The sequence below is a fragment of the Lepisosteus oculatus genome, chromosome 23 (assembly GCF_040954835.1).
Source record: "Lepisosteus oculatus isolate fLepOcu1 chromosome 23, fLepOcu1.hap2, whole genome shotgun sequence".
NCBI lineage: Eukaryota > Metazoa > Chordata > Actinopteri > Semionotiformes > Lepisosteidae > Lepisosteus > Lepisosteus oculatus.
Window position 1 is genome coordinate 3,758,868 of NC_090718.1, and position 27,298 is coordinate 3,786,165.

The window sequence follows — 27,298 nt, forward strand, 5'->3', positions numbered from 1 at the left end:
CCCCACCTGGATGATGCTCCAGTCCTCTCCCCACACACCAGCTCTCAGTGTGGAGGAGAGCAGAGTGATGAAGCCAGTTCAGAGATGGGGATTATTAAGAGGCCATGATTGGTAAGGGCCAAAGGGAAATTTGGCCAGGACAACGGGGTTACACCCCTACTCTTTTCGAGAAACACCCTGGGATTTTTAATGACCACAGAGAGTCAGGACCTCAGTTTTACGTCCCATCCGAAGGACGGCGCCTGTTTACAGTGTAGTGTCCCCGTCACTGTACTGGGGCATTAGGACCCACATGAATCACAGGGTGAGCGCCCCCTACTGGTCCCACTAACACCTCTTCCAGCAGCAGCCTCAGCTTTCCCAGGAGTCTCCCATCCAGGTACTGACTAGGCTCACACTGCTGAGCTCCAGTGGGGCTGCCAGCTGGGAGTTGCAGGGTGATATGGCTGCTGGCTGTTAGCTCTGTGACCCTAGCCGAGGGGAAGCACCAGGAAGATGAGCTGAGACGAGGGTATCACCCACAGTCACCTCGACCGAGGGTGAAACTCACGTTAGTGACAGACTTCAAGAAGTGGCGCTTTGATGTATGTGTAAGAGATGAGGGAGGGTGGGCAGGACAGAGGAAATCGGTGAAGTGTAATGGAAGAACATAAAAGACAGCTTACAGGCAAGAGGAGGCCATTATTATTATTATTATTATTATTATTATTATTATTATTATTATGGCTGCTCTGGAAAGCATTGCCCTGTCAAAGCATCTGCTTTATACTGAAATGCAAGAGAATGGAAAGGGGAGAGAGAGAAGAGAGAGAGGGAGTTTTGATAACAAATATGACTTAAAAGTACGACCCATTCAGGTCATCGTTATTACGACACAAACAAAAAAGTCAAATGAATGGGCTGAAAGGTGGATTTCAGGGAGCAAGGCACACATAAACCGGGTGTCCTGCAGAGCTCCCCCGGAGAGCAGCGGCAGCTGATCGAACGCGGTACTGCAGGCGCTGCACAAAGAGGTTGGGCGGCGTGTCCGTCCCTTCTGCTGTTCGTGACGCTTATTTGAAACCTTTCAGAAAAAAAAACCGCATTGCCCGCCAATTTTGCACTGGTCGGGAGTTTACAGAAATAAGCGAAAAGCGTTTAGGAAGAAAAACGTTTTGGAAGTAATATGGAACAAGAATGTTTAATGTTCGATAATTTGGTACAAAGAAGAACGAGAGCGTAGAAGCTCTGGAAGAAATCATTCTTTCGGTATTTTATTTTACATGATGACTTCGATTTGTTTTCGTTTATTTCTCGTTTAGAAACAGTCTAAATTCAACTCACAGACTATAAATGAAAGCTTTGAACAGTACAGTATATCCTCAGCATACGCAATTCTCACACACATAATCTTGAAATAAAAACAGTCTATTCGTGAGCTAGAACTCGTGATCATATTCCCAGAGAGGGGCGCCACAACCCGGGCTTCTCCCGAAATCCCAGGACGGCAGGTAGCACCGCTCTCCCTGGGAGGGACGTTAATTCAACATAGAGAATACACAGGGACAACAACGCACTAACCTAGCCACTAGGTCTTCAGAAAGCGGAAGGAAACGGTAACAACCCCAACACACCCGCTTTGACGAGAGGAGAACGTGCGGACTCCATGTAGAAGGAGCTCCAGCCGGTGCGGTGGCGAAAGATCTGCGCCTGTGGCTGGAAGTTTGCCTGTTCGTATCCCGCGGCCGGCAGAGGAATCCTACTCCGTTGGGGCCCCTGAGCAAGGCCCTGAACCCCAGCTGCTCCAAGGGCGCCGTATAAATGGCCGACCCTGCGCTCTGACCCCAAGCTTCTCTCTCCCTGTCTGTGTGTCTCATGGAGAGCAAGCTGGGGTCTGCGAAAAGACAAATTCCTCATGCAAGAAATTGTATAGGGCCAATAAAGTGATCTGATCTTATCTAATTAAATTCAGGACCAAGCAGCGCCCATCAGCCCGTCACCATACCGCGATAGATGTCACTTATTAGCACCTCTCATAGTCTAGTACATAAATATATTTTTTTCAGAATTATTTGAACTCTTTCAGATCTGTTATCCAAACCCTCCCAGGTGGAGTCACTGAAGCGCTTCATTCCCTGATTTATCCAGGAGGGGCGGGGGGAAGTTCGTTCAGACACTAACGAAACGCCGCACTACATTGACATTGCACTAAGAGAGGCAGGGGGCGGGGACAGGGCGTCTTCGCCCTCATAAAGCAGCGCCTTAGTGCCTTTTTTTTTTTGCTCTCGCCTGCCCGCTATGTCACCTTCAAGCTGGTCTGTCGGCATTCGGTTTAAACGAGCAGCGCCAGAGATTAACTGAAGCAGCGCAGGCGGGCAGAGACACAAGTTGCGTCAAGTCTCTGCCCGCGTGTGATGTTTCAGTTCATCACTGGCGCTGCTCCTTTAAGTGCGATCTATTAGAGGTAAGGGGTCATTTTCGGCAATGAGACTGGGGCGGACCGACCAAAGCATTAGGACCGGGGACTATAGTGCCAGATTCACCCCCCTACCAGCCGAACGACGCAGCGTGTCCCTCCGCGAGTTGCAGGAGCACAGTATCCCTACTGCCGCAGGGTCTCTTCCTGTCACTACGCCACCTCCAGGCGAGCGTGTGAGAAATGCAATACGAGTCTGTGGGTAATGGGGCGTGAGATTGGACTGCACGTCCCGTTGGTTTTCAATAGGATTTGAGATCTGGGTTCTTTTTCCGGCCGGGGAAGGCGATGGGAGTCTGTCTCGGGCCGTGCGAGGTCATTCGCTCTGGGGGACCGTCCCTGGCCAGACCCCTCCCCGCTATTTCACTCCTCTTTCAGAGAAACCGGTGGGTCCGGTGCGACGTGTATTTCAATCCGACGCGCCATTGCCTTCCACGACGCTTCCTCTCCTCACAAGAGCAGCAGGACTGCACAGATTTCTGAAGCTTGTGATAAACATGCCACGTCCTGCAGGAATCGCGCTTGTTGAAGGCAGAAGCGGGAGCCGGTTTGCGGAGGGGTGGGGTTCCTAATATTTTGGCCGGTTGGTGTGTTGGTAGCAGAGGGTGCATTTTGTGCACAGGTAGACGAAACACTGCCCGTGCAATGGGTCGGAACAAGGACCTGACCGAATTCGAGAGAGGGATGATAGTCGGAGCCAGGCTATGCGGGGCTAGTCTAGCTCAGACGGCCCGCAAGGTCCTGAAGTCCCGCACCACGGTCTGCCGGGTGTTCAAGGACTGGCGCACGGCGCAGAAGAGGAGCACGGACCGGTCGCGGTGCGGGAGAAAGCGGCTGGTCTCGGAAGAGGCCCGGCGCTGGCTGGCGCGGCTGGTGGAGAGCGAGTGCGAGCGGCCCTCCCTCACCATCTCGTCCATCACCGACTCCCTCAACGCCGCCCAGGCGCAGGACAAGGCGGTCTCGGCCCGCACCGTCCGCCGGGAGCTGCGGCGCCTCAACTTCCACACCAGCCGGGTCTCCCTCGTCCCGTACCGCAGGCAGAGCGACGGCGAGCCCTCGGCTCTCCCAGTGCGTATTACCCCGGTCGCGCAATCCTATTGTTTTGAAATACGAGGAGTTTTCAGAGCGAGCACGCACACACGCACACAAGTAAGAAATTTGTGTTTTACATGCAAGCCATTACTGGAGTGCACGTTCGCACACGTAGTCGTAACAGTAGTTGAATATTCACGTCACGAAAGGTTGGAGAAGACAGCAGTCGTGTTGCATAACACGGGGGCGTACAGTACTTTTACAATGGGAAGACAAAACACCCTAATATCTCCCAATGCTAGATATTTAGCGTTACAAAACAGCTATTTACAGAGAGTGAAGGCGTGTGTGTTTTATGTGTGACATGGCATAGTTGATCGATAGATTTGCGCACTCGCGTGACATCAACAAAGTTCACAGCGCAGCGATTTTTCCAGTTTTTTTTTTTGGTGGAGGAGGGCGATTAAACACATGATTTAGAGCACTTAATCCTGCGAGAAACAACCTGTTAATTCGTCTATGACGCGATCGGTAAGGAATACGCCAGCCCACGGGGTGAAAATAACTGGACTTGAGAGGTCAGTCTTCAGGAATGCGACCTTTGTCTCGGCTGAACACCAAGTCTCTTAACTCTTCACGCGGCCTGGTTTTCGTTCTATTTATGTGCTGCTAGTCTGAAGGGCTCAGCCTGGAGAAATGCGCTTTTTGACAGAAAAAAAAAACAACGAGTCGATTTGCAGGGCAGAAATAGTTACAGGCGTTGGTGAGAGATACTTTCATAGAATCATTACTCATTCGAGTTCGGTAAAAGAAAAAAAAACAAGGTTATTTGTGCGAGGTGAAACGCACTACGGCAGTTCTGTTTCTCATTCAGGCAAAGCAAATTTGGTATCGTGCGCATATGCAAGTGTCGAAACTTTTTGTAGTTGGTGACTCACGATTCACATCGGAGACAAACTCGCCCGTGAGCCCTCCATCTTGCAGTTTAATGTCTTTGTCTTTTGGCATTACCTTGAGGTCCCGACGGTCAATTAAGTTTTAGGGTGTAGATACCACTGAAAAAAAGTTTAAAAGACGCCTTTATTAATTCTGACTTGTATGAAAAGTCCAATAGACAACATTTAAAACAAATATAAGGTTCTTATTAACATTCAAAACCAACTTCAAATACATACAATAGGGAATAACAAAAGGAGACCTGTATTTAAAGTCTGTACCAAGGAAATCCATCCATTCATCCATATTTTGACCACTTTTTTCTAATTGGAGTCATAGAGAGTCAGAGCCTATCCCAGCAAGCCATGGGTGCAAGGCAGGCTACACCCCGGACAGGACGCCAGTTCGTCACAGAACACACGGACACACACCCGATTTCCCAGGTGCCGATCTTTGAACTGTGGGAAGAACCTGGAGCCCCCACAGGAAACCCACACAGGCACAGGGAGAACATGCAAACTCCACACAGACCGTACCCCAGGAGTGGAATTATTCCCAGGGCCAGAGCACTGCTGACCGCTGTGCCACCGTACTGCCGGGTTCAAATCTCTTTTTGCACGATTTCTTGCATGTAGTACCATGACTCCCAAGTTTCACCATGAGGGATCTTTTGAGCTCTCCTCTCATTCTTCACCTAGGAAAAGGAACCAAAATTTGGGGATCTCTGCCATTTGGAGGTGTTATCTTTGGACAAGGGATAGTCAAGATCAGTTAAGGAGCTGATAGTTTTCTTCACTGTTTTAACAGTCCTTGTTTGAAAGTGGCAATGCTGCCTTCTGAAACTGTACTGAAGAAGAAACCCCAGATAGGTGTGTTGTGTGTTGGGCTCAGAAAGCCGGGCCAGGGTCCTAACATCTAGCCATGAAGGAGGCCAGTGTGGCTCAGTTCAGATACACTGCCTGTAGCAACTGAGGACACATGAGCAGGAGGGCAGCTGCACACAGAACAGTCCTCTGTCCTGTTGTCCTGTGGCCAGCTCACTCCTTGCAGTTATGGTTGCTGCTGGAAGAGGTGTTAGTGGGGCCAGTAGGGGGCGCTCACCCTGAGGTCTATGTGGGTCCAAATGCCCCAGTACAGTGACGGGGGACACTATACTGTAAAAAGGCGCCGTCCTTCGGATGGGACGTAAAACCGAGGTCCTGATTCTCTGTGGTCATTAAAAATCCCAAAGCGCTTTGAGTGGCGTGTCCAGAAAAGCGCTATATAAATGTAAGCCATGATTATTATTATTATTATTGCACAGTCCCTAGTTAGTCCCTGCGTGCACGCTGAAGCTCGCAAGGCACTGCGCCCGACTGTCCACAGGGTGGCGCTGCTGTGTGCCCATGTGGCCTGCATATATATAGACACACTCAATGTCCAGGAAGCGGCGCCCCTGGGGTTCGCTCGCCGCGTGCGCTTATTACAGATCCGCCCAGCTCCGCGTTTAACGAGAAACACAGAGCGGCCCAGACAGCCGGGGCGGAGCGCAGACATTCCAGATGACGCGGATTAATTCTGGATATCTGCCGTGGGCTCACAGATCCACTTATTATTTCCAGCCCGCTGGAGATCAGACGGCTCCGGCGCTGCCTGTCTTCTTTCCTGTAGAAACAGCTAAGTGCTCCCCCCCCCCACTTCCTGCCGTCTGAAAACATACAAGAAATGAAAAACATCCATAATGGTGCAAATATCCTAGTGGCCACATCGGCATGAAAAATAGAAATAGGATTTTTTTTTTTAAATAGGTGAGTGGAAGAGAAAGTCCAACACAGTCATTGGTTCAAGTGAAAAATATGTTTTTTGACATTGAAGTTCCCTTCTTTACTGTAGCTGCTGTCTGCTACAGCCAGTCAGCCACTCACATTCACAAGTCTGGTGAAATAAAAACAACGTGCGCTAGATAGCAGATTGAGTGTCTCCCTTAGACAAAAGGTCAAATCTTTCCAGGTGGAAGCTCTGGTCATTACAGCTGATCTTCTCGGGTTTTGCCAGACTCACCTTGTAATGTGCCAGTTTTGCAGGTCATCAGCGAGTGAAGGAGTGTTTTCCTGAGTCCAGTATCACTGGGGGTGTCTGATGATAATCTCAGTTGCTTAATCCATTTTACAGTAAAGTCAGTCCTGTCCAGTCCAGCCTGGGGAGTCTCAGACTGCTCTGTCAGCGTCGGTGGAGTCGGATTCTAATCTCAGTTCATAAATAATCTGGATCATAGTAAAGTCAGACCAATCCAGTACAGCCTGCACTGCTCCAGACTGCTCTGTCAGTGCGAGTGAGAATCTGATTATAATCCCAGTGATGAACTAATCCAGCTCCCAGTCCAGTCAGTCCAGTCCAGCCTGGAGAGTCTCAGACTGCTCTGTCAGTGTCAGTGGAGTCTGATTATAATCCCAGTGATGAACTAGTCCAGCTCCCAGTCCAGTCAGTCCAGTCCAGCCTGGAGAGTCTCAGACTGCTGTCAGTGTCAGTGTGAGTCTGATTATAATCCCAGTGATGAACTAATCCAGCTCCCAGTCCAGTCAGTCCAGTCCAGCCTGGAGAGTCTCAGACTGCTCTGTCAGTGTCAGTGGAGTCTGATTATAATCCCAGTGAAGACCTCATCCAGCTCCCAGTCTAGTCCAGCCTGGAGAGTCTCAGACTGCTCTGTGCTCTTTTTCAGGACACAGGGAGAGAGAATAGAGAAGAGACAGAAGGAGAAGAGGAGGAGGTAGCAGAAATGAAGGAAGGTATGAAAATAAAGTCCACCTGTCTCACTCATCCACAGATAGAGAGGTTGACAAGTGGCCGAACAGGACAAAACAAGAACTGATCAGACAGAGAAAATTAATAGCGTGCGTGCAGCCCAAAATCTCTAACATGGAGTTAAAGGCCCTTATCGACTTTTTTGTCTTTTTTTAGGAGAAACAATGGAAAAGCCAACCCACAACAAACAGACCGCTGTAAAAAAGGATGGAAAATGAAATTAATAAAAGAGAAGATGTCACTGAGATTTATGTTTCCATGTGGTCCAAAATGGAGTTAGTCTGGTGATGTCTGGACAACAGCTCTTAATCTGTACCCCAGACAAGTCCGTTTGCATTGTTAGAGTTTCCTTATAATATTGACATTATTCAGTTGAATTTTTGTTGACCAGTTCTAGGGGTGGCTTGGGTAAATCCCTACCAGATTAGGAAATGAAGCAGGAAAGAGCAAATCCCAGTAAAGTCTGTTGGATTCGGCGTTCTTAAATTAAAACGTTGTGGTTCTAAAATCAAGGAATATGTGTATCAAACACATCAAAATACACAGTGCCGTGAAAAAGTATTTGCCCGTTTTTCTCTGTTATTGCATATTTGTCACACTGGATCTTTTTTCAGATCTTGAGACAAAATCTAATATTAGACAAAGGGAGCGTGAGTGAACAATTAAAAAAAAAAACTTATTTCATTTATTTAATGAACAAAGTTTTCCAACACCCCTATCCCCCGTGTGTAAAAGTAATTGCCCCCTGACACTTGATAACTGGTTGCGCTGCAATCACTGCAAGCACTCGCTTCCTGTAATTCAATATCAGTCTTTCAATTTACTGTGGAGGAATTGTGTCTCACTCGTCCTCAAAGCAGAAGTGCTTTAATTCAGAAACATTGCTAGGTTTTCCAGCACGAACTGCTCGTTTCAGGTCCCGCCACAGCATCTCGATTGGGTGGACTTGGACTAGGCCACTCCAAAACTTTCATTGGGCTTCTTGTCAGCCATTCTGATGTGGACTTGCTTTTGTCTTCTGGATCATTGTCATGACCCAACTACACTTCAGCTTCAGCTCATGGACAGATGACCGGACGTTCTCCTTAAGAGTTTTCTGACACAGAGCAGAGTTCATGGTGCCTTCAATTATGGCAAGTCGTCCAGGTCCTGAGGCAGGAAAGCATCCCCACACCATCACACTCCTACCACCATGTCTGACTGTGGGTATGATGTGTTTGCTTTACGCCAGAGGTCATGGGACTCATGTCGTCCAAAACGTTCCACTTTTGACTCATCTGTCCAAAGAACATTCTCCCAAAAGGCTTGGGGGTCATGCAGGCGCTTCTTGGCCAAGGAGAGACGAGCGTTTATGTTCTTCTTGATTAGCAGTGACTACTCTCCCATGAAGCCTAATCTTGCCCAGTCTCTTTCTGATGGTGGAATCATGAACGTTGACCTTAGCTGAGGCAAGAGAAGCCCGCAGTTCTTTGGATGTTTTTTAGGAGCCTTTGTGACTTCCTGGATGGTTTTATGCTGCACCTCTGGAGAAATTTTGGCAGGCCAACCACTCCTGGGAAGATTCACTACTGTTCCAAGTGTTCTCCATTTGGAGATGGTCTCTCACTGTGGTTCGGTGGAGTCCCAGAGGCTTAGAAACGACTTTGTAACCCTTCCCAGACTGATGGATATCAATGACTTTTTTTTCTGATCTCTTCAGGAATTTCCTTTGATCGCAGCAGAATGTGCTTGTTGAATTCTTTGTGCTGGCACCCTGACTCTGAATGTAAGGGTCAAAAAAGTGAAGTTTATATTTAGCAGGGCTGGCAAGAATCACGCCTGGCTGTGTTCAACCAGCTGACTCCAAATTATCCCTTTAATTGGGTTGAGGTAACCCAATCCAAAGTTGTTGGATAACTTTGTTCATTTAATCATGAAATAAGTAAACACAAATGTGTTATTTGTTCACCCAGGTTCCCTTTATTGAATATAAGATGTGGGTTGAAGACCTGAAAACATTCACAAATTTTCAATAATAGAGGAAATCCTTTTGCAATGTATTGTGCGAAATGTTTTTTTTTGCGTAATTCCAGTGCAGTGATGTTAAACCAGTGCAGTTGCACAGTGCAGTAATTCCAGTCCAGTGATGTTAAACCAGTGCAGTTACACAGTTCAGTAATTCCAATCCAGTGATTTTAAACCAGTGCAGCTACACAGTACAGTAGTTCCAAATTAATGATCTTAAACTAATGCAGGAACTTTAGTCTAGTGGTTTGTAACTGGAACAGTACAGTATTTTTTGTTTTAGTTTGGTCACGAGTCTCTGGGGCTAGTCTACAGGAAGTTGAAAAGGAAGCAGGGTTGAGCCAAATATAAACTATCAGGATAATTTCCTTCAATTCATTTTCCCTGAGCGTTTACATTGTCCACTGCAGAACAGAACAGTTTCATTTCTGCATTTGTGCTACAGATCCCTAACTGATGCTCCAGCAGAACTGGGAACAGTATTGATCTTCCAGCGACACGGACAGGTTTCTGGTTAAAACTGCTCACCTGTTCTCACTGGTGATTGGTAAGCGTAGTAGGGTGGGATTTTAGGTTTTGTGTGAAATCAGATAAGATGAAACACATCGGCAGACCGTTTTAAAAGACTTCAATTTCCTCTGATTCTCAGTGCAGCTTTTTCAAGAAGATAAACCAGCTAGCTCCCAGCTGTGCAATGTAGTGTTGTAACTTTCCGTCTGAAAAAAAAACTGTACGCCTCTGAGGAACCTCTTTTGAAATTTGGCTTCGTCAGCAAGGCCCTGTGTGGTCTGGTAGCCTTCACTGTGGTCTGGGCTATGTTGATCGGACTGGGCTTTGCTCTTCTGAAAAAGGGTAAGACTGAGAGGAGAGGGGTAAGGCAGCGAAATTGGTTATCATTGCTGCCTTGCAGTGCTGGGACTCTGGGCCCCGTTCCAGACCCTGGGCTGGAATGAGGAGTGAGGAGTTTGCGTCTTCTCCTTGTGCTTGGGTGGGTCTCCTCTGGGCGCTCTGGTTTCCTCCCACAGGCCAAAGACAGGCTGGTGGGTTAATCTGTGTCTGTGTCCTTTGATTGACTGGCGTCCCATCCAGGGCGTATCCTGCCCTGATTGGCCTGGAATAGGCTCGGGCTCCTCCGGGACCCTGTATTGGTTAAAGCAGGTAGAGAAGGAATGGATGGACGTATTCTCCCAGTGCGGAATTGCTAACTGCCGCGAGATTCGGCCATCCGGCTGCAAACCCCGAAGAGTCACCGTTTCCCCAGAAGTCTCAGGTACGTTCCTGACTGGCTCACGCCATCCCTACCCCGGCACCTCACAACCAGTTACACACTGGTACCCGGGGAATTGGGATCTTAGCCTCCCCCTGACGCCCCCTTTGAGTCGGCCTTGTGCATTTTAAGGAGGCGGAGCGGTGGCTCTGTGGCTCAGGATCTGCGCCTGTGGCTGGAAGGCTGCCGGCTCGTATCCCGCGGCCGGCAGAGGAATCCTACTCCGTTGGGCCCCTGAGCAAGGGCCTTCACCTCAGCTGCTCCAGGGGCGCCGTATAAATGGCCGATCCTGCGCTCTGACCCCCAGCTTCTCTCTCCCTGTCTGTGTGTCTCAGGGCCAGCAAGCTGGGGTCTGCGAAAAGACAAATTCTTAATGCAAGAAATTGTATAGGGCTAATAAAGTGATCTGATCTTATTATGATCAGGATGTCGTGCTCCAGCTGGCAGAAGATGAAGAACAGCTTCAAAGGCCCTGCAGCAGCTACTGTGTCCTCTGAGCAGCCTGACGGGCGAAAAGTCAAAAAAGGCCTCTCTCTTGTGTTTCTTGTCCTATTGTTTACATTTCCGAGGAATTCTCTCATCTCTGCACTCCTCATTTCCTGCTCTGTTTGGTTTACGACCCAGGCATTCTCCGTTCCCCCTCCGCCATTCAGATGCAAAGAGCTGGCTGTGACTGTCCCTCCTTTCTCTAGCGTGTGGGATGATCACCGAGGGATTCTCTGTGATCTCCGCTCTCCCACTGTGTCTCCTTTTTCTAGCGCGCGGGTTAATCGCTGGCTGAAGGGCTCCCCTGTGATCTCTCGCCGTCTCCAGCCTTATCGTGTGTATTTATTTAGGCGTCTCAGTTCCCTTTTTCCTGCGCTGTGACCCGTTGAGTTTGCTTATCGTGTGCAGACAGCAAACTGACCTTTGTACTCATGAACCGAAGCCTACGAATTCAGTTCTGACTTCAGTTACTACTTCTAAACGGCTTTATTGGCATTGTGTCCTGATGAGACTGTACAAGCTTCTCTGCCCGATCACCCTTTCGCCCTGTAAAGACTGAGGGACTGGATCTGCCATCGTGAGTACTACTGCGGCTACTGCCTTTTCTCAATCTGCTTGTTTCTCAACTTGATTTGCATAGATCACCGCAGGCTTGCGGTGTTGCAGTGGGCTGTCGTCTCACTTCCTCTGCCAGGCTGCTCTCGTCTCCTGGGCCCCGGGAGTATCTCGCGCGCCAGGAGGGGATGGCCCTCACCGCGGTGCTTGCTTAGGCCTTTAGTTTCATTGCAGGGCGCACCAGCTTGGGGGTGCTTTCTGTGCATTCTTTTTAAAGCAATAGGGAAACGCCTCACTGCACGATATAAAATAAAGGTAACTATTTTGAATTGTTTATTATAAAAAAAGAACATGTTGGATGATATGATACGCATAACAGGCACAGCACACATGAAGAGAACAGTGATGAGCCCTGTTATTGGTGGGGGTGGAGGGGATTCCCATTACCTGTAAAGTGCTTTGAGTAGAGTGTCCAGAAAAGTCTATGTAAGTGTAAGCAATTATTATTATTATTATTATTATTATTATTATTATTATTATTATTATTATTATTATTATAGCCAAGGCTGGGCACAGAGATGACCATTGCCGAGGCCCTATTTCTGGGGTGCTGTCTGTGTGGAGTTTGCATGTTCTCCCTGTGTTCGTGTGGGTTTCCTCCTGGTCTGGTGCTCTGGTATTGCCCCACAGTACAAAGACATGCCTGTGGGTTAGTTTCTCCAGCTTCTGGAGACTAATGTCTCCAGGGCACACCAAGCAGGGTACACAAAGACAGGCACACTTTAATGCCTGTCTTTGTGTACCCTGCTTGGTGCCCATTGCGAGCTGGGATAGGCTCCAACTCGACCATGTATACCGCTCTCCTGGCTAAAGTAATGGGAAAATGGAGTTATCATTATTCTTGATTCACTGGATAGTACAGCACGGTGCTCACTACAGAATAACACCACGCGCGGTCCATAGAAGACGCATTTCTCTTCCTGAAAGAGATGGATAGCCGAGAGTGAAACCGCGTTATAGGTTAAAAGCTAGAATGTGATTTGGACACGCAGTCTGGAATGGGTCTGTTTTGCGAGGTGCACAAACGTGTTGCTGGCACACGAGAAGGCTCCCCGCATGGTTTTTTTTTTTATGAATACAAGTTTTGGGGATTAAGAAAAAAAAAAGATCAAGCCGTTAACATCATTTCTACCAGCACAGTGCCTCTTGGCCGTGGATCTTTCCAGAGGGATTGAAGGTCATGCCACTGGATTTAATATTGATGTGCTGGTATCCGAGATGGGAAAATCGCTCCGTCTGCCTTGTCGCTGCGCAGCTGGTCTCTTTCGGACAGGTGCTGAGCGCAGCGGGACACTCCCCCCACCCACCCACGCACCCACGCGTTCGGGAGACGGGAGGTAGAGGGGGGACAGCTGGGTCGGTCTCAGGGAAGATCCGGGAGAACTGGGCTTTTTGTTTTTTGTCGCATTGAAACCTTAGAGCGCCCCCCGACGCTCGCGTATATTTATCGTGTCGGTGTCAAGCCTCTCTGTCGTTGAGCTGGAGGTCGGTCGTCTTGCGTCTCTGACGGGTTCGAGCTTCGATATCGCGGGGTTCTCTGATCCTGAAAGCCCTTGGGCGCGGCCCGTCCTTGAGCTGGAGATTTCTGCTAGAGGTGCGAAGCCATTCTTAACCGTACGGGCGCCGGTACCAGAGCAGGGATGCGTCCGAGCGGCCTCTATATACCGATGCTTTTCAGCTCGAAGGTGAGGTTTGCGCCTTTTTTTTTTTTAAATGCAAAAGGAGTTACCGGCTCTTAACTTCGGCAGCTGAACGTTTCACGTTTCACGTTTCACGTTAGTCGTCTGGCCGGTATGAATTGCGACGAGCAAATGGCGTTGCTGAATACGATGCGCAACATTTCTCTCACAGTGCCTGTTCCGGTCGGTGTAACGCGTCCTGCAAAGCCGGTGGAAGGGGAATCGGGTCCAGGGAAACGCGTTGGCCGCTGGAAGTACGAAACGAGTTCCGTTGGAATACCCGTTGAAGAGGAGCGGCGGCGAGTTGTATCTGTTGTGCTTTGGAAAGGAGACCGTAAGAAGTGCACAGGAAGGGCCCATTCTCCTCCTCCTCTGGCTCATTTGGCTCCTAATCGATCAGAGGCTCTCACCCAGCCCATCCCTGAAGGTAGCGAGTAAAATGGGCTCCAACAACATCGCTGGCGCCACTCCCCCGCCACCCTTTGGGTAAAGACGTGTCTCCTGTCCTCAGCCTTAAATGCACTTTCAGGTTGTCCCTCCCCGTGCCCTCTGGCTCGTGTTGCACTGTTGGTTCTGACGACAGCGGGGCCTTTGAGCGTTTTGACTACTTGATTCGGGTCCCCGGGTAGCTGTCTCTTTGCGGCTTGCTAGCGCGCCTTGTGCCTTGCCGAGACCCAGAGAGGGGGGATATGACTCGCCCGATTTGTCATGATGAGAACAATTGCCCCTATTTTACCGTCGCCCACACGAAGCCTGCCTGAACAGCTCCCCCTAGCACCGATACCAGCTGCCACAAGGTTTCGCTTGGGTTGGGTGGCGAGATTTCTTCTGCAGCTGTGACGCGAAGCAGGCTATTTCCTGAAAAGAGGCGCCTCGGGGCTCCGTTTAAAGGAACTAAAAGCCGAAAAGGCAGAGAACTATCGATTAGGAGCAATTTCTGGGCTAACAGCGTCACCTGCTCTCCCGCAGATACTTCCTAACCACCTTCAAGGTGTCCGGATCCCGCGAAGATGCAGTCCCCGATGCGTTTGTTCGGTTTGGTTTGATTTTGAATAACTATATGAAGCGGAAATATAACTTTTCCGCGAAGGATTGGTGCGACGAACGCCTAAAGGGGAAGGTATTGCCGTGATCACAGCAGAAGGACAACGATTTCAAGACCTCGGAGGTAAAATTCGAAGACGCAAATATTTAAAATTCACTTTTTTTTTTTACAAATACGTAACTGTGGGAATTGTCGAAATTCCAGTAACGAGTTGTCCCCCCCCATAGTAATGACTTTAAAATGTTTCGCCTTAAGTGGGTTTTCTTATTATTTCGGTGGTATTTGTCAGTTCTTCCGCGATACATGGTTCAGTTTATTTCAGCGCAGGGGTTTAAAAAAGTTGGGACTTGGCTTTCAGAGGGAGTATGTCCATCTATGGACGGTATGCGAGGGAGTGAGCTGCCATTAATTGTGAAATAACTTGGCTCCAGTTTTGCGGAAGCAGGTTAGAAAAACAAAACGGGGAAGAGTGATTTAAAAAAAAGTATTGACAAAAAAATTAACACTTGATAGGTCGGGCATATTACTTTTTCTGTGGGTCTGTGCTTCCACGCTCTGGCGTTTAACTTGACTTTCAACGGCTGTGACCTGTCGAGGTGCTCTTACAGTAATTGCACAGCAAAGCCGGAAAAGGCGAATGGAAAATGGTACCCCCCCAAAAAAAACAAGCATTCCAAGAGCTGCCATTCCCGTGTCCTGCTGGGGACGAGGAGACGGTCTCCGTGTGAAGGCAATGGAAACTCTCGCTGTTTCGAAAACAACTTTAAAAAAAAAATGCTTTTTAGGGTGGCACAGCGGGTATGCCACTGTACGAGTGGGTTTTAAGGTGGTAAGCGGATGTGCGAAAACGTTTGGCAGAAAACAGCCTCTGAGGATTATCTTAGGAAAAAATAACTGTTTTTTTTTTTTCATGAGAAGTGAACAACTCCCGGGCTTCTCTGCAGTGGGAGTGTGATTCGGGGGCGCCAGCTTTTCGAATAAATCAAGTCTCGTCTCAAAATGTAACTTGTGAGTCCTACATCCATTTCTGGGATACAGTTAACCGGTATATCTCCTTTGAAAGCGGCTCGTTGGTGGTTGTGTCAAGCAGACGCTGTCTCTGACCCAGTGGTCAAATTATATGGTCAGAATTTCTTCCAGGAAAGTTGTTAAAGGACACACTAGCCGAAATAAGCTGATCTGGGTGCAGCTATAATTGTTTATTAACACTGTGTGTGTGCAGTCCTAAGGTTATCTCCCCAACACGTATTAAATCAAAGTGCCTTTGCTCCTGATGCAGCAATATGTGCTTTGAAATTGAGATTCCTTGAGTTCACCCAGAAAGCTGGCACCAGTGATCTGACAGCTCCGTCAAAACCTGGAGCGGATCAGATGCCACATAAATGGGAGTCCGATTCCTTTACCCCTATTAGAAGAAGCATCAGCCTTTCAGAAGTGGCTCCAGTCAAGAACAGCTCTGCCCAAACCCAGCTCTCTCCTTTGTTTGTGTGGTTGCCCATCGCTTCCAGGAATCTCCTCCAGCCCTTTCTCGAAAGGGTGCAGTCATTCGATTCCAGCCAACACCGCTGTGCGTTTTGATCCAGGCTCCGCCTCCACATCCCAGCCAAGCCCTGATTGTCCATGCCTGTGGACTTGATTGTCCTTTGTGTTCGCGGTTTGTCACCGGTCTTCCTCATTGGTTCTGCTCTGGACTTGTGGCTCGAGAAAGTTTGCCTGGGTAGGAAGTGCACGAGGTGGCAGCGCAGTGCGTCAGAAATGAGCTTTAATTCAAGGGCCATTTTCCAGAGTGCCCATAAGAAGACACAGAGAGTGCATCTTGCTGTAATGATCTACAGTTTATTCGGTGAGCTTCAGGAAGTTTTTGTAATCGGTAAAGTACAAGCCCAGGCCCTCTCTAGTAACGAATGAATGAAGGTTTAGATGTGATCATGGCATGTGCATTAAGACCTCTACAAGGATTTAGTCACACAGGGCTCGGTGCTTGTTGTTGACCTGGTTATCCCTGCTCTTTTAGCTTGGCCAGTGGCCGAATGGGACGCCCTGACAATGTGAGAAAGTTATTGCTGCCTTTCAGTTGTTCCTGAAATGTCACCTATGTCTGTCTCTCTGCAAAGAGCAAAGCTAGAGCAGATCAGGTTCGACACTCGCTGTGGAAAAGCCTCAGGGACGGATGGATTGAAGGACCGGTTGAGCCACGCAATGGACGAATGGATCTGTGCCTAGATGGGTTGAGGAGTGCACTGGTTGGCGAGGAATCCCATGCATACGAGTGTGTGATGTCTTTCTCCCCTCAGGGCCCCCACGTTGGAGACCTCGATGGCTGTCCCGGCGGAGTGAGGCCGGGCAGCGCAGGAGGGTGCAGAGTGGATGGTGGGGGGCGATGGACCGATCGCCAGGGAGAACAGGAGGCTGGGCGTTTCTGATCCTGGTGAGGACAAAGGGGGTTGTGGCGTCTGGGGCTGCCTGCGCTTGTATGTGTAAAAGACCACCTCTCTTTCTCCGTACACTCGTATTGCCTTAGCTGACGACACCCTCACCCACGGCGACTCAGTTCAAAACACTGCGACAACACTGGGCAGAGGGGTAGAGCGCTTCAGATCGGCCTAGAACCCCTGTTAGATCTCGAGGTCTAAGCAAGGCTGGGCCTGGTCAGTATTGGTTATAGGAGACCTCCAAGGGCAACCACCTGCTGCTACAACTAGTGTTGATAGACCTGCAGGTGGTGCTCTTCCCCATGAAACAGACTTTCCCCTCCCCATTTGGGTCATTAGGGTCACTGTGCTCTAGGAGGTGCTGTAAATCCAAGAATTCCTCAGCAGTTTCCTACAGTAAGCGCAGGGGGTGTTAAACCCAGTGTCCTGGCTATGATGCACTCTGGGAAATTAATGCAATCTAATTATCCTCTTTAATCCCCGTGCTGAAGCAATTTCTCACTCCTCCCCATGATCTTCTGGTGCAGAATGGCTGCTGGGCGTCACTCAGGTGGGACCACACCTCAGGGGTGGATGAAGTAGGTCCCCCTCCTCTCCAGTCTTTGTGCGTGCCAAGCGCTTTGTGATCGGTTGGAATGAAAAGTGCTATATCAATGCAATGAATCGTTCATGATTACTACCCAGGGGGAGATGGCTGATGTGCAGTTTGGTATCCGTGGCGAAATGTCCATGCTGTGCGCATGCAAAGGGAAAAGAGCCCAGAGCATTTCATCAGCGCGGGAGTGCTAGGAGAAGCCAAGTGGTGAGCTTGGAGCACTGGGAGAATGGGAACTAGGAGAAAACAGATGAGGTCCTAGCACTGGTCCTTGGGGGACACTGGTGGGGAGTTGGCAGGGGGAAAAGTGAGAGGGGTCACATCATAATATCAGGGTGCAGTGGGTCAGACAGACAGGCAGGGAGGGGACTAAGCAAGGGCAGCCCCTGATTTCCACAGTTTAGAGAGACATCAGGGGAGGGGGGGCTCCTGAGAGGTGGAGGATAATTAAAACACAAGACAGCCAACGCATGGCGGTGTGCAGGCAGTCTATCTGTGTCGCCATATTAACATGAGATTGAAGATATAACCTTATCAGCCGTCCAGGAGGGTGAAAATGTGTCTTTGGGATTACCGTTCAAAACTCCGAAAAGTGACACTCAACATAAAATAAACCCACATGAAAAATCAGTAGTCCTAGACATGCAACAGTGCACACACACACAGACACACACACACGTTTCTCCCTGCCCATATTACACTACCGTTACACTACCTATACTTCTCCTCTAAAATAAATCCCCATGGGAAAAGCTCATTTTCTGGGGGGGCTTTTCCCCCTCCCTGTTCTCTTAACGCGATGGCGGCCATTGTTTCCGTAGAGCTGTTTGCTCTCCCGCTCGCTGACCTGGGGCATCCCGCCGGGTGGGAGGGACCCTCCCGCCAACCAGTCCGCGACCTGCAGCGCCGATGAGTTTGCACACCGGGGCTACTGCTGCAACCGGTGCCACCCAGGTAAGCCGCGCAGCCTCTCGACGGTATCGCTCTCCTCGATTCCCAGCATCCTAAGAGCAGTGGCTCAGGCGGGGGAGCTGCGGAGGAACAAGTGATAGGTTTATTCCCTGCTGGGGGAAAAAAAGGAAGACAGAACGCAACGTTTCGGCCCTGGAGCCTTCTCCGGGCGTGAGCTTTCCTTCTTCTGCGTTGACCTGATTGTTCGCTTGATCCTCTTAACATCAAAATTTGTATCCTAGGTTATTTTTAGGTTATCTGTCTAGTAAGTAAAATTCAGCTTAAAAGTTTTGCCGAGTACAATTCTAAATCATAACTTCTTGCAACTCGCTATACTATCGTGTAAGAGTTACGAAGACCATTCAGCCTGTTTTGTTAGTTGGGGCCGTGTCTTGCCCATCACCTTCTTTCAGGTCGTAGATAATAATAATAATAATAATAATTAATAATTGCTTACATTTATATAGCGCTTTTCTGGACACTCCACTCAAAGCGCTTTACAGGTAATGGGGACTCCCCTCCACCACCACCAATGTGCAGCATCCACCTTCTACCTTCTTCAGCATCCATCTAGGTGGATTAGCGTTAATGCTAATCCACCTAGATGGGGGATTAGCATTAATGAACGGTCGGGCAGCTCTTTCCCAGCCCTCACACCCCTTGGTGTCGCCTGTTCTGTTCACTACTGTATCCCTCTGCAAGTCTCTCTGCGGCACATATCCGATTTGTGGCGCCAGTGAGCCGAGTCTGTCGGCGGTATCTGTTAAGCCCGCCTCCTCCTCCCCGGTCTCTCAGGGTTCCGGATGACGAAGGCTTGCGCGGGGGCGGGCTTGAGGACGACGTGCGAACCCTGCAGCAACGGCACCTACCTGGAGCTGAGCAACGCTGCCACGAAGTGCATCAGATGTCGAAAGTGTGAATCGGGTGAGTCTCAGCCCGGGGATCCCGGCTCAGCGGGCGCCTTTTTCCGGGCCGAAGCGCTCGATGCCTTGGCCAATCAAAAAAGGGTGCCCCCGATTGTCCGTGCGAAACTCTCATGCGCTCGGTTGTCCTTTGTGTTTCTGGATCGCGGTTTCTCACCGGTCTCCTCATTGGTTCTGCTCTGGACTCGTGGCTCGAGAAAGTTTGCCTGGGAAGGGGGGCACAAGAGGTGGCAACGTAGCGCGTCAGAGGTTCGAAACGAGCTTTAATTCAAGGGCCATTTTCCAGAGTGCCCATAAGAAGACACCCAGAGTGCATCTTGCTGTAATGCTCTATATATTCGGTGATCTTCAGGAAGTTTTTGTAATCAAGAGTACAAGCCCAGGCCCTCTCTAGTAATGAATGAAGGTTTAGATGTGATCATGGCATGTGCATTAAGACCTCTACAAGGATTTAGTCACACAGGGCACGATGGCTGTTGATGACCAGGTTATCCCACTGGCCGAACGGGACGCCCTGACAGTATGGTTTATGACCGAGCAGGTGTGAAGTGTTACATTACTAATCGAGCTCATGACTGTCACTGACACGATCGGGGCTCAAGATCACTGAAATGTATGCAACAGGGCATCAGGTGCAGGCGGATAAGTGCCGATCTAGTTTTTGGGGTTTTCAAAAATAGTTCTTGGAAGCTGAAAGGTTAAAAACAGGGGCCCCGTATTGATCCTCTATTTCTTATCATCAGCTCCCTAAACCTACTCTACTACACTTCGTAAATAATTGTTTCGTCCCAGCAATTTTCCAATGACTAGCTGTCTGCAGGAGGTGTCCTGAGCACCTGATGAAAGATCGAATGGCTGAGAATAAAAAAATATCCCCATCCTCTTTTCCCTGTAATTGGTCGGGAGCCCCCAAGCCCTGGAGATGCATTAATTCCACGACTGTTATTCAAGTTCAAGTTCGCGTTTGTTGTCATTACACTCATATACAGGTATATGGTATAACGAAATGCTATTTAGCTAGCTCTCGGACATACTGTAAGTAGTACAAAGAGAAAAAACAACAACAACAACAACAACAATACAATTGTGTAGCAAAAGAAAGACGGAGACAACAGGCAATGAGCAAAAAAACAACAACAGGCAATGTGCAAAACCACAGAAAGGTAACAGGTTATGTGCAAAAATCTGTATCAAGAGAATGAAATAAAGGGATAGAAATTATGGGGAGTGAGCTTTTGACATGTATGGTAGAGGTAGATTTTCAATGTGTGTTTGGGTTTTTGGTAAGAAAGAAAGGAAGGAGAGCTGTGTCGTTTCTCAGCCTGAGGAAAGTTGCTGCTTCCTTCCTCGGCACAAACGCCTGTTGTGTGTTGTTAGATGAGATGGAGGCGTCGCCCTGTCGGGCCGAGAAGAACCGGGAGTGCCGCTGCCGGCCGGGATTGTACGTCGATCACATCTCGCCCTACACAAGGATATGCAAGCCCTGCGCACAGTGTGGTCCTGGATTCCGAGAAAAAACACCCTGTAAGAGACCGCGAGAGTGAGGGGTAGAGAACAGCTTGTGTGTGTGCCTGAAAGGTTCGAATGAGCTGTGTGTGGTGCACAATGCATGTGTAGCAATAGCATAGTTGTAGTGTAATCAGTGCACCGCTACCTAGCATAGTGTCAGTACTATAATACTGTGGCAGTTGTAAATGTGTAACAGCTTTTTAGTAAAAGTGTGTGTGTTTTTCAGGCACCCATGATGCTAACGCAGTGTGTGAGTGTCTGGAGTCTTATTACCTCGCCAGCAATGGGAGCTGTGTACCTTGTGTTGAGTGAGTAAGACGGCATTGCAGGCTTAAACACTGCAGGGCTACACACTGCAACACCATCACACACTGGGTAGGGTTACACACTGCAACACCATCTCACACTGGGTAGGGTTACACACTGCAACACCATCTCACACTGGGTAGGGTTACACACTGCAACACCATCTCACACTGGATAGGGTTACACACTGCAACACCATCACAGGGTCCTACACACACACTGGGTAGGATTACCCACTGCAACACCTTCATAAACTGGATAGGATTACACACTGGTTAACCATCACACAGTGGATAGGGTTACACACTGCAACACCATCTCACACTGGATAGGATTACACACTGCAACACCATCTCACACTGGATAGGATTACACACTGCAACACCATCTCACACTGGATAGGATTACACACTGCAACACCATCTCACACTGGATAGGATTACACACTGCAACACCATCTTGCACTGGATAGGATTACACACTGCAACACCACACTACAGTGTGACACTGCAGCCTCCTCCAAGCCCCCAAATCTTTAATGATCTTTCATTTTTGTTTTGCATGAAATGTGACTCTTGGTCATCTTTAGTGTTTAAAACTGCTCGAAAGGTGCAGATGCAGAAATCGTATGAGCACCTAATAGTGTTGTGAAAGAAGGCATGTCGTAACTCCAGTGGTATTGACGTGCCTGTCAACAGAGATCAAAACACACACTGATCTGACTGAGCACTGATCTGTATTAATCTTACTTTAGCTGTGTCCCATGAATCCTTTTGGCTCCTTTTGCTATAAACAGAATTCAATTGTTTGGAAGAGGAGAGCAGGGGCTTGATGACTGTTTATGACGGGACCGAAAGCAGGTAGATGAACAAAAAGAGAATCTGGGCTGGCAACATGCAGTGATCTTCATGTTATTTGTTAAGGTGTAACAGTCGCAAGGAGTGCAGCCACCTGTGCCCTACATCCACTACCCCTAGAGAACCCATGAAGGTTGCACCTCCACCAGGTGAGACTGTGTGAGCTGCACTTCCTCTCTGGACCTGTGTTTCTGTAGTGCATTGATTCTTTTAGCATTCAAACTGTTGGTGTGCGTCTCTGTTAATAATAATAATAATAATGATAATAATAATTATGATGATAATGATTATAAGAGTTTACATGTGGTCAACCATTCAACGATCTGGAAGTTATGCCAGGTAGAGAAGGCTCCCCAGATTCAGTTTACCGAAGAGCTCCTTCCCTAGTTCATTTCTCACACCCACTCCTCTGGAGCTGCTGAAGTCTCCCTTTCTCTTTTTCCTTCTCTGTTCTAGCTCTGTTCTTAATAATAATATGAATAATAATATTAATAATAATAATAATTCCTTACACTTGCATAGTGCTTTTCTGGACACTCCACTCAAAGAGCTTTACAGGTATTGGGGAATCCCACTACCACCACCGATGTGCAGAATCTGCCTGGTTGATGCGACGGCAGCCATAGTGCGCCAGTACACTCCCCACACACCAGCTCTCAGTGGGGAGGAGAGCAGAGTGATGAAGCCAGTTCAGAGATGGGGATTATTAGGAGGCCATGACTGGGAAAGGCCAGGGGGAAATTTGGACAGGACACCGGGGTAACACCCCTACTCTGTTCGAGAAACACCCTGGGATTTTTAATGACCTGTCCTCTCTCTTCCATTTCTAGAGATCCCTAACAACTGGTGGCAAACCATTGCAATCAGTCTGGCGGTCGCTATGGCTTGTGCCGTAGTTGTAGTTGGTGGTAGAAGAATCCATAAAAGGATCAGGAGGAGCAGAGCGAGTTCATACTACACAGGTAACGCTTGCCTGCCTTTCTTGTGTCTGTGCCACTGGTCTACTATGGCCAGGCAAAAAGGTGACCCCTACCTGTGAGCTCCCTGTACCACTGTGATTATGTAATTATCCAAGGTGCTCCTGTATGTGTGTGTGTGTGCCTTTCAATGACATTCTTTGTGGTTCTTGCCTTAATATTATTAATATCAGTTTTCAATTTTTCAGGAAATACATGCATTCAGAGCACTACATCTCAGAACTCAGAGGTAGGTATTGTATTACTACGTATCTTTTCCTTTCAAATCATTGCACCTTTAAAATATGTTTACGTACAGCACCTATAAAGCGATCCAGTGGTTTTAATTTACAATAAACCAATAATAATGTTTTTTATGCTGATCTCTGTATTCGCTAGCTTCTCCCTTCACCAACCGCTTCCCTGAGAAATTGTGATCCTGTGTTCGGTCCATTCCCACCGCAGCACAAACAGCCTGAGCTGCCAGATTGTGTTCCACGTACAATTAACAGTAGGTTTCTCTATTATCTCTTTGGATCTATAGTAGGGTTTGTAATAGTCTGTGGCAGGTTCATCTTTAGGGTCTACATTAGAATCTTTAATCATAGAGGTCTATATTAATAGATAGGGCCCATATATATAATATATAGGGCAATTAATCGACAATTAATCTCTGTGTGTGAGGTGTGTCTCTAGGGTCTATATTAGGGTCTGTATTAATCTCTGTGTGTGAGGAGTGTCTCTTGGGTCTGTATTAATCTCTGTGTGTGAGGAGTGTCTCTAGGGTCTATATTAGGGTCTGTATTAGTCTCTGTGTGTGAGGTGTGTCTCTAGGGTCTGTATTAGTCTCTGTGTGTGAGGTGTGTCTCTAGGGTCTATATTAGGGTCTGTATTAATCTCTGTGTGTGAGGAATGTCTCTAGGGTCTATGTGTATATTACCTCTTTTGTGTTAATCATGTTTTCTCTGTGTATATCAGTAATCTCACTTCTCGATGTCTCTCTCTCCCAGTCTCTCAGTTCCTGTACTCTGTGATGGAAGTGGTGCCCGTCTCCCGATGGAAGGAGCTCATTCGCCGGCTGGGCGTCTCGGAGCGGGAGATCGAGAGGGCGGAGCGGGACAACCGCGTGTACAGCGAGGCCCAGTACTACATGATCCAGCTGTGGAGCAGGGCAGGGGGAGGGGGGGGCGGCCTGTCCCCCTCCCTCCCGCTGCCACGCCCCCTCGCGCTCTCCCTCTTGCAGACCCTGCGCGAGATGGGCCTGGGGGGCTGTGCTGAGCAGCTGGACCAGCGGTATAACATCAGCCTGGAGTAGACAGGGCCAACAGGTTTAGAGCATGGAGGAGCAGGGGGCAGGAGAGCTCAGCTAGGGAGAAACAGAGGAAGAGAGGGAAGCAAATTAAACGTCATGAGCATAAGCACATCTTCAGTTTATATTGCAAGTCATGCCTAATTTACAACATGCAGAGTATTCTTCTACTACAGGTATATGTAATGTGTAGATAGAACCTATATATATCAATATATGACCTGTCCAGAGCACTGAACAGAGAAACTGTTTGAAAGTCCCAGGGATTATTTTTTTATCTTTATTGCTTTCTCACACATGGACTTACTTCATGTCAGGACATGCGGTCGGATTGCTTGATGTCATCCGTCGGAATCGGGAGAGGGTGGTGATCCTGTTGGGGCAGGGCACGCGTTGCCAGCCACACATTGGAACCAGCCGAGGCTGCGGACGTCTCTCGTGCAGGCGGGTCCTTTGGAACAATGGAGAGTCCCCCTCACCCCGCCCCGTTTCGAGCGGCTGTCTGTCTCTGGCATGGCGAGAGGAGGGCAGCGGCACATCACCAGGCACGAAACGGACCAGGCTTAAACATCACGGCATGGCCGTGGCCACAGCTCGGACGTTCTGTGCACCCACACGGCATGCCTAATGGAGGAAGAAGAAGGTTGATCTGGGCGGGGTGGGGTGGGGGGGAGCACTGGGAAAATGGGGTGAAGGGGTGAGGTGTTGGTGGTGCTTTTGGTGGGGGGTGGGGTGGGGGGTTGAGACTTTGAGCCTGTAAAATTTACAACCTGCTTTCCTCCCCCCCCTAAAAAATATGGCTATTCCAGTATTATTTAGTGGACCTTCTTCAAGCACTTATCCGCGTATTAGAGATCCACGTCTTCCACTGCAATTGGTTCTCCTTAAACACTCTCTTTCAGAGCTGGCCAGTGAGATTAAAGACCTCAAACAGTGTTTCTCAACCAATCCGCCTCCAGACACGAATGGATGCAGTCACATAGGAACAAAGGAGGGTTACCAATGGATATTTGGCCCATCTTGGTAGATGGTAGTTAATCGAGCTGGGGAACTCATTAAGTTGTGTCAAGGCAGTGGTTTCAACACAGGACTGGGCAGCCTGTCCCAGACTCCCACCACCCTTTGTGCAAAGTCGTGCTGGCTGCCCTTCCGTTTTAAATGTCCTTCCAAATGGACCAACACAGAAACCAAGCCCAGAGAAGCTGAGCAAGAGCTTCTGGGGTCTCTGTCCTCCATTTCTGCCAGGATAAGGAACTGTGCACTTTGAGACCAGCTCACATTAAGCCCTGCAAATAGTCTGGTTTATAGCATTAATAATAAAGTGCTCAGGCCACTGACACTTGGGACAAGGGTGCTGTGCAGAGAAAGTTTGAGATTTATGTGCTGTGGGACAGATCAGGTTGAGAGACACTGGTCTAGAATTATGTTTTAAATGATTTGGTTCTCGGAGAGCAGGTTGTACAGTATACGAAAGTATGCATTACATGTCAAAAGCCATTAGTTCTTTTTTTTTGTCACTTAGCATTATTCCTGATTATGATTGTAGCCCAGACCTCACTTTGGAGCCGAAGTCGGGCAGCGTGACTGGCTGGGCCTGTCAGGGGTGTCAGTGGATCAGGCTGCTCAAAAGTTTTTGCTGCTGTTTAAAGGGTGACGAAATGACTCACAGCACCAGGACCCCCACGTTTGTTTCCTGCCCTGGGTTCAACATAGCTTGAACCCGAACCTGCCCCACCTGCGGGTGAACCCGCATCTGCCCATGGGTGCGAGTCAACCCACGCATCACTATTGGGTAGCATGGTCCAGACAGCTACTACTCTTTGCGTAAAGTAGAGCGTCCTGCTTTCCAATCTTCATGCACTCCCCCTGGTTTCCTCTTGTGTTCCTGGCAGGACTTCATCGGTGCCGTTTGAGGATTGTGAATGTTCACGATTGAAAAGGACATAGTTGCTTTAGCCCGTCTGAGCAGGACTATTCTACAAACTCCCAGGAACGTGTCGGGCCTGGTTGCTCATCTCGCAGCAGCAAGATCTTTTGGGCACAGTGGTGACTAAAATTGTACGCCATGTTCTACATGAAGTCTGACTAGTGCAGTAATCAATTTTAACATCACAGTGCCCCCTAGTGGCTACTGTGTCAGTGGAGCCAAATGCCATTTCTATGTGGGGAATGTTTCACCATCTAGCCTTGTAGACACCCTTTATCACAGGGTCCAATCTTCTGTCAGGCCCTTTAGTGTGGTAACAAATTGACACTCTAAATGGCTTTTTCATAGTCATAAAATCTGTTCTTTCCTCTATGGGCAAGTGCATCCAAATGATTAACATTTCTAAATGATCTTTTTAAACAAAATCATTCTAACCAGCATTAGGAATTCTTTGGTGCTCCTACAGTGTCTTTAGTGTGTGGTGTTAAAGGAGTGATTGGTGGCGGTTTTGGTGCAAAGAATTGTGTCCTGTCGGTTCTTGGACCGTACAGATGACAACGGCCGGGGGCTGGCAGATTGTTGGCGCTCCAGGAGGCCCGATGGCTGAGATCTGCAGGAGCAGTGCAGTTCAGAACACAGCCCAGAACTCCAGGCTGAGAACCTGTGACTCCTGTCCCTGGTTTTCGGGAGGTTATGTCCACATTGACAGAGTCGGGGGCTTCTGCCTGGGTGTTCGGCTTGCATCAGCAGCACTGTATCCGGATAAATTCTTTCCCTCGGCGGCCGTCCAGTCGCTTCGTGTTGGTATGTGATCCCAGTGGGGGAGCACTGTCGCACTTCATTTGTAATCTTTTTTTTTATAGAGAGATTTATTTTTTCATTTGTTCTTCTGGAAAATAAAAAACTTCCTTCGAAAAGGCGAGGTTTCTTTATCCACGATGGGTGAGCGATGGGCGGCACCGGTGCCCGTAGGATCGTTCAGTTAATTGTTCCGTCAGTCATTCTGTTAACTTACTGCTGCTTGTAGAAGCTGTGAACGGTCGAGGAAAAGATTAAGATCAGATCACTTTATTGGCCCTATACAATTTCTTGCATTAGGGATTTGTCTTTTCGCAGACCCCAGCTTGCTCTCCATGAGACACACAGACTTGGGGTCAGAGCGCAGGGTCAGCCATGTATACGGTGCCCCTGGAGCAGTTGGGGTGAAGGGCCTTGTTCAGGGGGCCCAACGGA

General features: G+C 48.7%; 1 protein-coding gene across 1 annotated transcript; it reads left to right on the top strand.

Annotated features, from left to right (window-relative positions):
• The first annotated feature begins 2,444 nt into the window (after positions 1-2,444).
• tnfrsf1a (tumor necrosis factor receptor superfamily, member 1a) lies at positions 2,445-26,982 on the top strand. Its single transcript, XM_069182370.1, has 12 exons — positions 2,445-3,523; positions 7,122-7,188; positions 16,595-16,728; positions 18,149-18,281; positions 19,074-19,202; positions 20,579-20,725; positions 20,937-21,018; positions 21,940-22,022; positions 22,704-22,835; positions 23,039-23,079; positions 23,229-23,340; positions 23,840-26,982. Exons 1-12 carry the CDS (start codon positions 3,101-3,103, stop codon positions 24,142-24,144), a joined length of 1,788 nt encoding a protein of 595 aa, XP_069038471.1. The 5' UTR covers positions 2,445-3,100; the 3' UTR covers positions 24,145-26,982.
• The last annotated feature ends 316 nt before the right edge of the window (positions 26,983-27,298 follow it).